Source organism: Arvicanthis niloticus, chromosome 7 (genome assembly GCF_011762505.2).
Source record: "Arvicanthis niloticus isolate mArvNil1 chromosome 7, mArvNil1.pat.X, whole genome shotgun sequence".
NCBI classification, from domain to species: Eukaryota; Metazoa; Chordata; class Mammalia; order Rodentia; family Muridae; genus Arvicanthis; species Arvicanthis niloticus.
The window spans coordinates 71,983,735-71,997,534 of record NC_047664.1 but is presented as its reverse complement, the minus strand read 5'-3'; the positions used below and the strand labels follow the sequence as shown (position 1 = coordinate 71,997,534).

At 34.2% G+C, this 13,800-nt stretch overlaps 1 protein-coding gene across 2 annotated transcripts in view; it reads left to right on the top strand.

Annotated features, from left to right (window-relative positions):
- The window catches only part of Gabra2 (gamma-aminobutyric acid type A receptor subunit alpha2), a 117,597-nt gene that overhangs the window by 74,983 nt on the left and 28,814 nt on the right, over positions 1-13,800 (top strand). For both annotated transcript variants that reach the window (XM_034509296.2, XM_076938622.1), the window contains 2 exons: positions 3,704-3,847; positions 5,065-5,217. In XM_034509296.2, the coding sequence (XP_034365187.1) occupies positions 3,704-3,847; positions 5,065-5,217 (297 nt within the window). The remainder of the gene's footprint in view (positions 1-3,703; positions 3,848-5,064; positions 5,218-13,800) is intronic.

Sequence of the window (13,800 nt, the reverse complement as noted above, 5' to 3'; positions counted from 1 at the left end):
TTTTCGTGCATTCTGAGCAGCTTCAGGCTCTTCTTTTTCTTGTTAAATAGAAGTGCCCACTTCTAACCTGATTAAATGTAAGACTGACTGAAGAAGAGTGCATCTTCTCACAAACTACAAACGAAAAGAGAATGGTCACCGAGAGAATATAGATTCAGCTGATGTTTAAGGATGATGTTTTTGCTGAGAGGTTCTGGCTTGTTTGGTTTGTGTGTCCTTATAGCAGGTGTCAGTTCTCAATTTTCTTTGAGAGTATCCTCTGAGCTTAGCCACAAGCCTTTCTTTATTGTCATGGGAACCGTCTCTTTAAAACTGGTGTTTCTTCCAATATTATTTAAGATAGTCAATCATGTTATACAACGTAAACACAGTGTTGAGAAAACCAGAGCAGATGCAGAAGAGAACCTCATTTGCATTGCATAAGTGACATTAAAGGAAAACTTGAGAAGCTTTGGCACCAAAAAGAATTTATGCAAGAAGCAGTAATGATATGGGAAGGACAAGTGTTTTCAGTAGATGAGGTATTGTTACTATGACATCAGATGTCAGTGGCAAGATGCCTCAATACTGAAAATGAAATGAATTTGCTTGGAAGTGTTTGATCTCAAATTAAAAGCTTCACAGAGTGCAGTTACAAAGTAATGGGATTTCGGGTGCTTGAGATTATTACAGTTTTCTCTGCAAAGGGATGCATATGGTTAACACACAAGTCTCTGTTCCTTATTCTTTCTCTGTGTAATTATTACTTATTTTATTTCTCTTCCTTCACATTCATATTCTGACACATGGCACAAGCAGTTTATTCATTCTCTTGCTTGTCTTAGTGTATAGCAAGGATTGAAGCATCTGTGTTAGCAGTGTGGACAGCGTTCTGAAGTGAGAGAACAACCTTAATGTGCTGGAGCAGAACAATTTTGTCAGAAGCAACCATGACATTATTGTGAAGTTATTTCTTTATCTATTTTACAAGTACCATCACCCTAAAAAGAATTGAATTTCTGGAACTTTATCATTCTCCTCAAATACTGTAATCCTCTTCTCTGTATTTGCACAATTTAAAATCCATTCCTGTTTTACTCTGATCACCTTACATCTTTATGTTTTCAACGTTTCAAATTGACTTGAATGTTCTTGTATGTAAGCATAGTGGGATTCTGTACATTAGCCTCAAAGAAATAGAAAACTCACATTTTCAGTTAAAAGTTAGTAGTCTAAAGTGATTTAGGAATATATTTATTGATTACTGAGTATTAAGTCTGAATATACATGTGTATAATGCATAATAGCTTTCAAACATAGCTTGTTTCACTAAATTAAATAAAAGCACTCTGTGAAGTGCTGTTTTCAAAGTGGGATTTGTAAAGCAACTTGTAAAGCAGACTGACTTCTGCCTTTTTTAAAAAAATACTTTTGTGGAGCATGGGGTAAACATACACGAGTGCAGATGTTTACAGAAGCAAAAAACGGCATTAGATCCACCTGAAGATGAAGTTTCAGGAATGTGTGAGCCTAGCAGTGTGGGTGCTGAGAACCACATGCTGGTACTCTTCAAGAGTAGTACCTGCTCTTAAGTGATGAACATGTGTCTCGCCTCCCTTCTTCATTTAAGCTTTATTGATCAACATAGGATCCCTCTGGTTCACTTGTGGGTCTGAGCGAAAAGAAGTATCTCTGAATACACTGCATTGCATTCTATTTCTTGTCCTCTCAGGACCCTAAACAATATATAAACCAGATCATATAGATTGTTAATTAATGAAATGCAGTACATGCTTTTAAAAATAGACAAATAGAAGACCACTCATTTTCTTCATTATTTGTAGTGTTTCATTTGACTTTATTTTTCTATAATGTGTTCATGGACTGTTGTTGGATTTACAGATTTACTGTAATATATACATCTCAGTTACTAATTGAACAGGAAAATTGTGAATAGTTACAAAATTATTCAAATATCCTTTTCCCATATGTATCTTATAATTTTTTTATAAGAATATCATCACTTTTATAAATTTTTATTTCTGTTAGTTATGTGTGAGTGGTAATAAGAAGATTCAAACAATGGTTGTTTGGTCTTTTCAATTGTACAGCATTGGGAATGCTATTGTGGAAAAGGTCGTGATGTTTACTCATGAGAGAAACAAAGCAAACCACTTGATGATCTACAAATGAGTGCTTAGTTAACTACATTGCTAACTTATTATTTAATGTTTTCAGTGACAGAATGAGTGATTCCTTAATTGAAATTAGCTAATTGGCAATTTAGACTCTAGAAAACCTAGAATTTACATGTGCAAATAAATATGTCTCTATGAAAGTATTACAACCACATTTATAAATATGTATTCGTATCTATACCTATTTTTAGAATCCCAATTTAAAAATTGTTTTACATAACATAATTTATTTGGGGATGCATAAATCCATATATAAGTATAAGGAATATCTTCTCTTATAATGATTTTAGTAACAGCATTCAGAAAGAAATATAACGAATATCACTTAAAGATCATACAGATAATGACAAGCATACATATTATCATTCAATGTGTTGCACCTGATACCTGAAAGGAAATCAATTTCATAATAGATAGACCTTAGCCTAATTTCAGTAGGAGGGCCATGTTAGTACCCTGGTATTTTGTGCAAAATATTTAAACAGAACAAATAAACTAATTTAGAGTCATGGTGAACCGAAGGCAGAGATAATGGTAGAAGAAACTGGTCTAGTTTTCCTTCCTAGTTAAGATGTCACTTCACTACCATGCTAAGTTTTGTTTCCTAAGCAGCCATATAAACAAAATTACAAATAAGTTCTCCAAAAGCTCACAATAGAGCAGAATTATCTCTATTTTTATTTGTAATTGTGAAGAGACATCCTGCATAGGGACAGGGAGACTTAGATGGTCCAAAACAGGACCCAGGAGGCAAAGGAAATATCAGCACAGAGAACTGCTAATGCCAAATGTGTGACCACTGATCAACTACAGAGGTGGCTCACTTCTGATAAGTCCACCATTTTTGCTCAAATACAATGATGTTACCTTTCTCCATTTTGTTAATACTCATCTTGTCTGGGATTCTATACAAGTACCTTGGTGTTCATTGGTTAGTTTATAAATGAATATGTTTAAAAACACATTTATAATGTGACAGTACTACATAATATTCTGTTATATTTTTAATGTCTATAATTAGTTCTCATTGTCCTAACTAACAAAATGCCTTTATACATGATTACTAAAGTTATTAGATCTTAACTAAATAAGTTCAATGTTCAAAGAGCAATATATGTTTGGATCATAATTTTTAGTTCATGGGTGGTCACTATTTCAAAATGAATTGTGTAAGTAACTTCATTGCTTGTTTTCATAATGTCTTTGTCTGCTACTTTGGGGACCTAGGAAATGTTTTAACTATCTTGGAAAAAATTGTCTGTTACCATCTAGAAATAGAAATTTACTCAACTCTCAAAATGGTACCAATGAAAGTCTTTTCACTCGTGACTGGCTCTCTTGATGCTCTTCATCAATATACTTGTACAGTTATAGATTCAAGGGACATTCTTTCCTCTAACTCTGCGATCACTAAATGTTAATTTGTGAGGAAACAGTGATTGTATGGAATCTACAATTGTAGATGAACTGTTCTGTTAGTGCTACTCATTCAAGTGTTTCCAACATTTGTTCCTTGTTCATGACAGATGCTTACACAACCTCAGAAGTCACTTATATTTGGACTTACAATGCTTCTGACTCCGTTCAGGTTGCCCCTGATGGCTCTAGGTTAAATCAGTATGATTTGCTGGGCCAGTCAATTGGGAAGGAGACGATTAAATCCAGCACAGGTTAGTAATCTTTTAAAAATAAATCTAATGCCTCCCCGCCCCAAATCTAGTAGGATATATTGCTAGTTCCTCAACCTAGAACTGACCTTAATACTTGCATGTAATTAAAAATGGTATAAAAGTAAAACTGAGGAGAGGGGATGGGATAGGGGCTTTCTAAGGGAGGGATATGGGGCAAGGGGATGGCATATGAAATGTAAATAAATAAAATATCCAATAAAAAATAAAATAAAATAAAATTAATCATTAAAAATGTATATGATTGAAAACAGTTTACCCTTGAGATATATAGATTAATAACACATATTTCTTGGGAGCTTTTTAAGACATTCATAATCTTAGATCACTCCTTTACTGAAGCAGGTCTGCATTTTAACAAGATTCCAAGGCGATCCATATGTATGTGCAAGTTTGAGAAGCCATGTCTTAAAACAAAATGTATCATATACTCAAAAATGTTTGTCTTCTCAGATCAGTCAACTTTAGCATTTATCTTCAAAGCGGAGATAACATATTTTCTAGTTTTCTCATTAATTTTTTTCTATTGTGGATAGTTTATGATTATTCAACCCCTGGTTTCTGGGTAATTGCCAGTGGCCTGCATGTAAACCTCTCTGAGGCTGTCCTCAGTAAAGAAAAGGGCACCTGTGTAGACTGATTATCTCACATCTGGCATTAATTAAAATTGTGGAAGAAGGAAAAAACCCAAGATGGAAGGTATGAGAATTAGACAAAACTGACTGAAGCAAATTACAGCAGGTGCAAAGCAGATAGACAGTCAGAATCAGTGGCAGAGTTAAAAGTGAAAATCTGGGATGAAAGAGCAGCATCTATGATGACTCCAGGTCCCAGTGCTTTGGAGACCCAGGAGGATGGAGTTCACTTAATTACTGCCACAGCATGGTGCACCTAAGCCAATAAGATAATCATTACCAGAGTCTTTAGAATCATGCTGGGGAGTGGGCATGAGCTAAAGAGAAAAATGTACACCATGTCATGGGGGCATAGCAGTAGAATGTAGTTGATACTGTGTAATTCTTTTTTAAAATAATCTTGTTCTAGCAAAGCATTTCTGGATTTCATTAAATGTATGTGATCTTTTCTTTCTTCTACTTTTTATTTTTTATCAGGGATTCTTCTTGTAATCCCTTCCATTTCCAAATTGTTCTGAATGTTGACAATTACAGTTCCTTAAGCTTCTTAAATTCTCCTTCCAGGTGAATATACTGTAATGACAGCTCATTTCCACTTGAAAAGAAAAATTGGGTATTTTGTGATTCAGACCTATCTGCCTTGCATCATGACTGTCATTCTCTCTCAAGTGTCATTCTGGCTGAACAGAGAATCAGTACCAGCAAGAACTGTGTTTGGTGAGTGAGAGGCTGCAATACAGCACATATTGTTTCAAAGTTTCTCTCTCTTGATGCTAGTCACCTCTATGCTTTATGCAGGAAACATTGGTTCTAGCTTTTGGATGATAAAACAGAATAACAGAATGGTAAACTATAATCAGTACCACACATTAAGCACATGCATAAACTACAGAAATACTCTAGAACTATACTTAGAAGCATTTTTGTTTGTTCTTTTTATTATTAATTTCTGTTTAATCACACTACACTTAGCACTTATCTCTATGAAAATAGAAGTTTTTGTTTTTTTAATTGTTGTTGTTAGATTTTAATTCAGAGGAGAAGAATATTATAGTTAAAGGTTCCCTACGATAATTTTTCTTACTTTCCCTTTTTAATGAACAAAGGTAATGTCAGTTCTACAAGTTAGAAAACAAGGAAAATGTTGAGCTAGATTTTCATTACTTTCATTAAAAGGTAATGGACCTTTTAAAATGTAAAGTAGAGGATATCATGTTTTTAGGTTTTCTATATTTATTTTGGCTTTATTTTGAAATGAAGAAATGTAATCTATGGATTTTATATGAGAGACCTAGAAAATCATCTACTTAAGTGGTGTACTTGATACCACCCCCTCCTCCCACTTACATTATTCTACTGAAGGGAACAGAATTTATGGATGTTGCATTTACATAGCAGATAAATCAGTTGGGAGAATATAGGGTAAGGGAAAAGGATCCTTATCCACCATAAATTAAGAAATTTAGAAACTTTAAAAAACTGAATTAAAAAAAAACAGAGAAATAAGGAGGAAATAAAATTTCACCCTGTCATAAACAGGTTCATATAAAGAGCTAAACATATAATCTTTTCTTGAGATATAGCCTACCCCATCATAGTAAAACATTCTTTAGATTTTATGGTACTGTTCTAGAAAGAACTAAACACAGTATGTTCTAAGAATAGGGTCAATTACTATTTTGGGTTAGCCAATTAGAAATGAGTGTTTCCTTAGAATGTTATTGGTATGGTACCATTTGTCTTACTGATTTATTCTCTTTATGTCTTTTTGTTGTATCTGTCTCTCTCTCTCTGTCTGTTTCTCTCTCTTCTTTCCTTCCTTCCTTTCTCTCCCCTCTATTGCCCTCCTCATCTCTTTCATCTCTTCTCTTCTTTATGGTTTTCTTGTGTGTGTTTTAAAAATATTTATTTATTTACTTTTTGCTGTTTTTATATTTGACAGATACTGGCTTGGGAAAAGGAAGACGGGAGGGAGAATACATAGATTGGATGGGTACTGAGGTGAAGAAGACCTAATTAGGGGAGTGCAAAGATTGTGATCAAAATATATTGTATCAAAAAACTAAAACTTAAAGGAAGAAAAGAGTAAGCAAAAATAGAATGGGCAAGCAATTTTTATTTTAAAATGTATATGTATTTGAATAAATATCTTTTGAGGATAAAATTTAAATCAAGATTTATTCACAGAAACAATTGCGGTTTAAAATTATTCACATGTTATTTAATGTCAGTCATCATTTCTTTGCAATAATATTACGTGCTATTATTAATTCCATTTTATTACAAACAATTGAAGTGGTTTATGCAAATTGATTTATAAGTTGCTTGTTTTCCAAAAACAAACTTAGTTCAATATTTTTACATGGTGTGTGAAAAATTATATTATATATAGTCTAGAAGTTCACTGATAGTGCAACTCAATTGTAGACTACAGAGACTTCTGCTTTACTCTTTTGGTATAGTGTGTATGTGTGTGTATGTGTGTGTGTGTGTGTGCATGCGTGTGTGTGTATGTATATATGAAATCATGACACAGTCATATATCAATACACTTATACTTAGTTTTGAGCATGTCTCATGTGTCATTTGAAAAGTAGGTGCACATTCTTTCTGACATAGGGCTTGGAACACGTGTTCTACATGATCATGATAAATGTATACCAAATAAATAGTATATATTAACATAATTTACAATAATCAAAAGTTCCTTGATATTAAACTCACAGTATATTTACACATAATCAGAGCAAGAAAGTGTTCTGTTCCAAGCATCAGTAGATATTCTGAGTACCAAAAAAGTGAAAGAAAACCACATTAACTATTCATGAGAAAAATTATAAAGAGGATATTTATTTATAAAGTATAGATATGTTAAAATAGTTAAGAGAACATTTCAGAAATGGAAACAATATGAGCAAAAAATGGGCAAGGATACAGAAACTGATATGAAGTAGTGAAAACGAATAATAATAAATTGCAAACTAGAAAGATAAAGAAAAATTAAAGGAATCACTATCCTACAGAATGTTACAAACTTTTGTAAAGTATATGTGAATATTATATAGAAGATGTAAAGTTTGGGTTTACAAATCACTTTTCAATATGTAGGAAGTGAATGAAATCATTGTAAGTACCTTATTCCAAATATATCAATAACACAGTAATTAATAAATAACAATAAAATTGGAAATATGTGTGAATGAAACAAATACTCAAAGAACCAGCTATACAAATGGTGAGCCACTTAAGAAATCAGACTATGTATGGAGAGGAGAACATTCATACACAGTGTATTGAGGCTTGATTATCATTTTAGAATTCAGGAAAAGCAATGCTCAGGGGAAAATCATAGTAATTAATATCTGTATTAACAAGGAAAAAGATGCAAATAAGTAAATTATATGCATTCCCATGTAAGATCAGAAAAGAAACACAGTTAAACAAAATGCATCTAGAGTGAAGTAAATAGGAATAGAGAAGAAATAAAAAGCAGATGACATAAAGGCAGTAGCTTAAGTTACCAGAATCTGAAGCTCTGTTGCTTTTAAATATTGGCAAACCAGCAGTCAAAGGGGGAAAATAAAAACAGAAACCTAAAAGCAAAGGAGACTTTACTCTCAACTTTATAGAATGTAAACAGAGCATGAGAGAACAACATGACATGGCCATATCAACAAGTTACAAAATGTGGATGGCATGAATTTGTAGGGATAAACGAAACAAATTAACAAAAACCCCATAAAAACAATCTCAGGAAATTAAGAATAAGGAAATAAGTTCAGGAAGTAACTGGACACATCAAACAGAGAAAATTCCCTTACCAGATGGATCCAGTGGTGAAGCAAGTCAAGCTTCTGTAGCTCTGCCATTGGCCCTCTTCATGACTGAACAAAGCCAACACTGAATTAGAAAACCACCTATTTCTCAGAATTGAGATGCAGAGAATTTTTTCTCAGATATGCATTTCCCATTTTGAAAATTACCAAATTAAAATAAAAAAACATGATGTTTCCAGAAATAGACAGAAATAGCCATGTTAATGGCTTCAAAAGTTAGGCTGTATAACTTTCAAAGAAAAATATTGAAGAATATTGAGAATAACAACATAGTAATGGAAAACAGAACCCAGGAAGTACAAGAGGCACACTACAGATGTTTTATATAAATATGTGATAGGTTGTCTAAAATACATTATAGTTTATTGGTTTAGTGCAGATTATAAGGAAAATGATATTTTTCTAATGTGTATACAAGGTTTTCATAGCATAAAACATAGATTTGCAGATTTTATAAGAAATCCATACAAAATACCCATTTAAATATATGTATAATGAATACCTTAATATTCAACTCCAAATCAGAGAAATATGTTAGTGTTAAGGCTGCCAATATAAAAATGCACTATGTAAAATGACTAGAAAAGTATACAAATATTTTAATAGTTGGTGCTAAATGTAAAATATAAAATAAAAAAGCAATACTAAAGGAGTTGGAAAAAGACACACACACATTAAATATTTGAAAAGTAAATAAAAGAAGTCTCTATGGAATGTCACCTAATGTTGCCCTCTGGCCTCTACACACATGTACCATATCCATCCACACCTGCATAAATATGTTTTGCCAGCACATACCTATACCAACACATAAAAAACAGAGAGGTACAAAGATGAGAGAGAGAGAGAGAGAGAGAGAGAGAGAGAGAGAGAGAGAGAGAGAGAGAGAGAGAGAGGAAAAAAATACATGATTTGCAGGAATCCTATAGAAAAACTAAACTGAAAACAATAATATATATGCAGAAGACCTGGTGTAGAACCATGTAGGTCCTGTGTTTGCTAGTTCAGTCTATGTGAGTTCATATGAGCATTGCTCAGTTGATTTGGATGGCCTTGTTCTATATTATTTGTTGGTATGTTTTGTCAAAGCTAAAACACATAGTTGTTAAAGGTTTCAAAGCGATGAGCAATGCTTAATTTTTAGATACAGAGTATCTCGCTCAGGCCTTTCCTTGTTATTATTGTTGAGTGACTCCTGGCAGGGTTCTTAGCTCCTCTGTACCTTAGTTTATTCCATCCATAAAACTGTACATGTAATAATCGTATCTTTATAGATGAGCCTAGGGAAATAGCACTACACAATACCCTCATATACATGCCTGTACAGAACATTAACCATGCTTGTAGCATAGGATAAATGCTGTGTAAGTATCTGCAATCATTATTATCTGGTTTCTGACCCAGCTTTCTTCTTTATGTCAAGACATGTGTAAAAGACGGCCAGCCCATTTGAAATAGACTAACAGTACTCACCTTCATGAGACAGAGTCTTTGAGGAATCATAAACTGTGGAGATCTAGCAACAATTGATCTGAGCTAGAATTTAAGTTCTTTGATATCCAATCACCAGAGGATGGGTTTTTTGAAGAGCATGTCTGAATCCTTGACAGTCTTTATTTGTGTGGACTATAGCCATGTGAATTCACTTTAGTGTGGTAGTACAATTCAAGTAGCAAAATTCACTTCAATACAATTAGAGAAATTCAATTCAATGGGGGATATTTAATTCAACTCAATTCTTGGCCCCTGTTTACTTCATTCTTAGTAGCCATGGGCCAGTTTAATATCGGTAAGAAGCATGATTTTAGAAAATGCATACCATCGAAGAAACACCACCATTGAATCTCATTTTTTAGCTACAGCCCCTGTGCTCAGAATGGATGCAATCCTCCTAGACAACAGGTGAGTCCAGCAAATCATCAGTCTCTATATGTTTTTCATTACCTTGAATGTTTCCTCAGAAAGAAAGGATAGTTGGAGCCTGCTTTAGAGAAAGGAACCAACACATAGGTTCATGACCTAGTCTTAAATCTCACTTACATGTAACTGAGCTTGGCCTTGTCCTGGCTTTTAGCTTGAATAAGAAGAATGAAAAAGCTAAATGCAGACCTACCTGGAATTTCATAGGTTCCTTCCCCTCAGCTGCTAAACAGAAAAACATCTGCTACCAATGTTCCTGTGTGGCCACCCCCTCTTATCTGTGGCCTTCTCACCTGCATAAGAATACTATTGACCTAATCCTCCATCTCTGATATCACCAGTGCCTTCGATATTTAGTCATCATTAATAAAAAGAAGCAATGCAAAGTTAAAAATATCTTCTTTACTATGGAATTTATGTATTGAAAACACACCCATTTGCATGTAATCTTTAAAAGCATCCAGGGTCCCGGCATAGTCACACAAGGCACATGATTAGATCACTGGTAGAAGTGAAAGACCGGTTATAACTTGTGAGAAATCAGTATGCGTGCTGAAAGTTCTTTATAATGACATTATTGCAGTTTACTAAAGATACCATGAGGAGTTGAAGCAAGGAAACACACACATGTTTCTTCACACATACACATACATATATCTGTATATCTATCATTTACTGATAGACTAAGCAATACTAAGACTGATGACATTGTGGACAGAATATTATACCCGTCCTGAAGAAAGCTTGTGTTGCTTTGCCTCCATTGCTAGCTAGGAAAATCCATTTAATTTCTGTACATGCTAGACTGATTCCAGTGTAAATGGAAACCCATGCTATCTGTATTAGGGAAATGCTAGAAGGATACATGAAGTAACAAGTGCAAGACCAACATATATTTTCTATATCAGTATATCTGCAAATTCTATTGAGTACCATGGGCTGTGAAAGATGCTTATGGGTAGTAGTAGTTAGCTAGACAAAATTAACTCAGGTATTGATTACACACGTGTGTGCATCTCTATGTGTGTGTGTGTGTGCTAATTTTTTCATTAACTTATTTATTCACTTTACACTGTACAATCACACCCCCTCCCTCCTCTCCTCCCAGTGCTACCCAGCCATGCCTCTTCCCTCCTTCCCTCTTCTAAGGAAGAGGGGAGCCTTTTAACCCCCATCAACCTGCCCTGGTACATCAAGTTGCATCAGAACTAAGCACATTCTCTCACACTGAGGCCAGGCATGGAAGCCTAGCTAGGACAAAGGGTTCCAAATGCAAGCAACAGAGTATGAGTCAGAGACAGCCCCCACTCTACTCCAATTGGTAAGGGACCATATGAAGACTAAACTGAGTATCTGCTGTATATGTGGAGGGGGCCCAGGTCAGTCCATGCATGATCTTTGGTTGTTGGTTTGGTCTTATGTGCTAATATTTTTAACAAGGGGAAAATAAGATTTTTCTTAAATGTAGAAGGACTCATATTTTTGCACCAATCCCTCTTGACTGAATTAAAGGTGAAGAGTAAATTTCTACTGTAAGCTTACAGTTTTATTTACTGCAGACTCAATACTGTAGTTCTCACCTTACCCAGCTTGTTTCCTGGTTAGTTTCCATGGACATATTAATTTAAAGTCTGTGGATGAAAGCAGGCAGCTATAGGAAAGAGCACTGTAGAATTTCATGGCAAAAACAGAGGGAGGGAGGATGGGAGGGAGGGAGGGAAGGAAGGAAGAAAAAAATAAAAGTGGATATCTGGGAATGAGACCATTATGAGTAAAGACTTCAGTCTGTGCAGCTAAAGAATTGGAGCAGTCTTATCAGGAAAACGATAATTTTCACTAAAATTCACAAGAAGCTGCTAGAGGAAGTAGAATGTGTGGTTGGTGGCAGGGTATGAAAATAATGAACACGAAGACTGTACATGGCAGAGATAATTTCAGAGTTTGTTCCCAATCTCCGTTTTCCAAGAGGCACCGGCTGTGCGTGCTAACAGGAGGCATACCTGGCATCTCGGAATTGACTTTGGCACAAGGCAGCACATGCTAATCAGATGCAAGCTGCCAGCCCACCAGCAGCCTTTCTCCCTGCTGCTGCCACAGTCTCATCCCAGCCATCCCACTGCCAATTAGGAAAGGGAGTGAAGCAAAATACAGTAATAAGCCATGGCAAGGAAAATTGGAGAGCCTTTCCAGTTCTAGTTTGGGCTGAAATGATTTGTTGGGAATATAGTTGGCCTGCCAAAGTTTCCTCAATGTTAATAAGTTATTGTCATCTTTCAGTAAATGCTATTGTTTACTTGGTTCATTTGCATAATATAATGCATAATATAATATATATTATATTATATATATTATATTATATATATTATAATATATAATATATAATATATAATATATAATATATATATAATATAATGCATAATATAAAAAACTCAATATAGAGTTTTTTGATGAGGCCTTGTAAAATTTAACATAATAGAGTCATAATTGTTTAAGACATTTAAGCTATTCTTATTTGTAGCTCAGAAATAACACTAAAAACACCACTGTATAACACCCTACTTATACTATATTGCTGAGGTTAGTATATCAAAATTATTTGTGGTTTAATTTTGAAACAATTTCTTAGTTAAAATAATAACATTGCCTTCCTATGTGCAGACCAGAAAACTGACCCATGGAGCTATTCTGAGGCCCTATAACTTCTGTAAACTCTCCATTACACTTTTTCTATTGTCCAATTCTATTTTTCTATTGTCCAATATCAGGTCATCACAGAAACAGCAATCTGTAGATGTGTGTATGTGTGTGTGTATTCCTATTGAGAATCATGTTATTGATAGTTTGTCAGAACTTGAGTCCAACATTAAGAACTGTATTCTCATCATCTCTGTTAGCTTTCAGCAGATGAAATTGGAGGAGTTTTGGGTGCTTTGAACCATAGATGAAGTTTTACTACTAGTGGACTAGGACTGATAGAGTAAAATAGATTTTCACATTCCCATCTGTCCTGTCCAAATGTTATAGTTTACATTTTAAAGCAAAATTATCCTGAATTATCTACTCATATTTGCATCAGAAAAGCACTTAGAAATTCAGTATAAATTGAGCCTAATTTGATTGTTGTATCAACTATGTTCTCAAAGGTTTGTACAATACATTCTGTCTTGAAAGTCATCTATGAGATCTTTATATTACAGAATGTATGAGAAAGACTGCAAGTATCTAAGATGTTTTTCACTGTAATTTTGTTTGTTTTGTTGACTCAGGCTGTATTGTGCAGAGCAGGTAAGTCATGAAGGATGTTATCTCCTGCTTAAGCCTCCAAAATATCTGATGTATCTTTTGGCTTTACCTTGACTTAGGTTTTGAAGTGTATCTTTTAATTACAGTTCTTACACTTTGAAATTATAATGTAGAGAACAATAGTTTCTCTGGTTTGATTCTTCCCCTGCTTGGTAGGTGTAAGAGTGTGCATTCTTAGGTTGTCATTATAAATATTATAAAAGCTACTAGTTATGTTCAATGTTAGATCAAAAAAATAGTT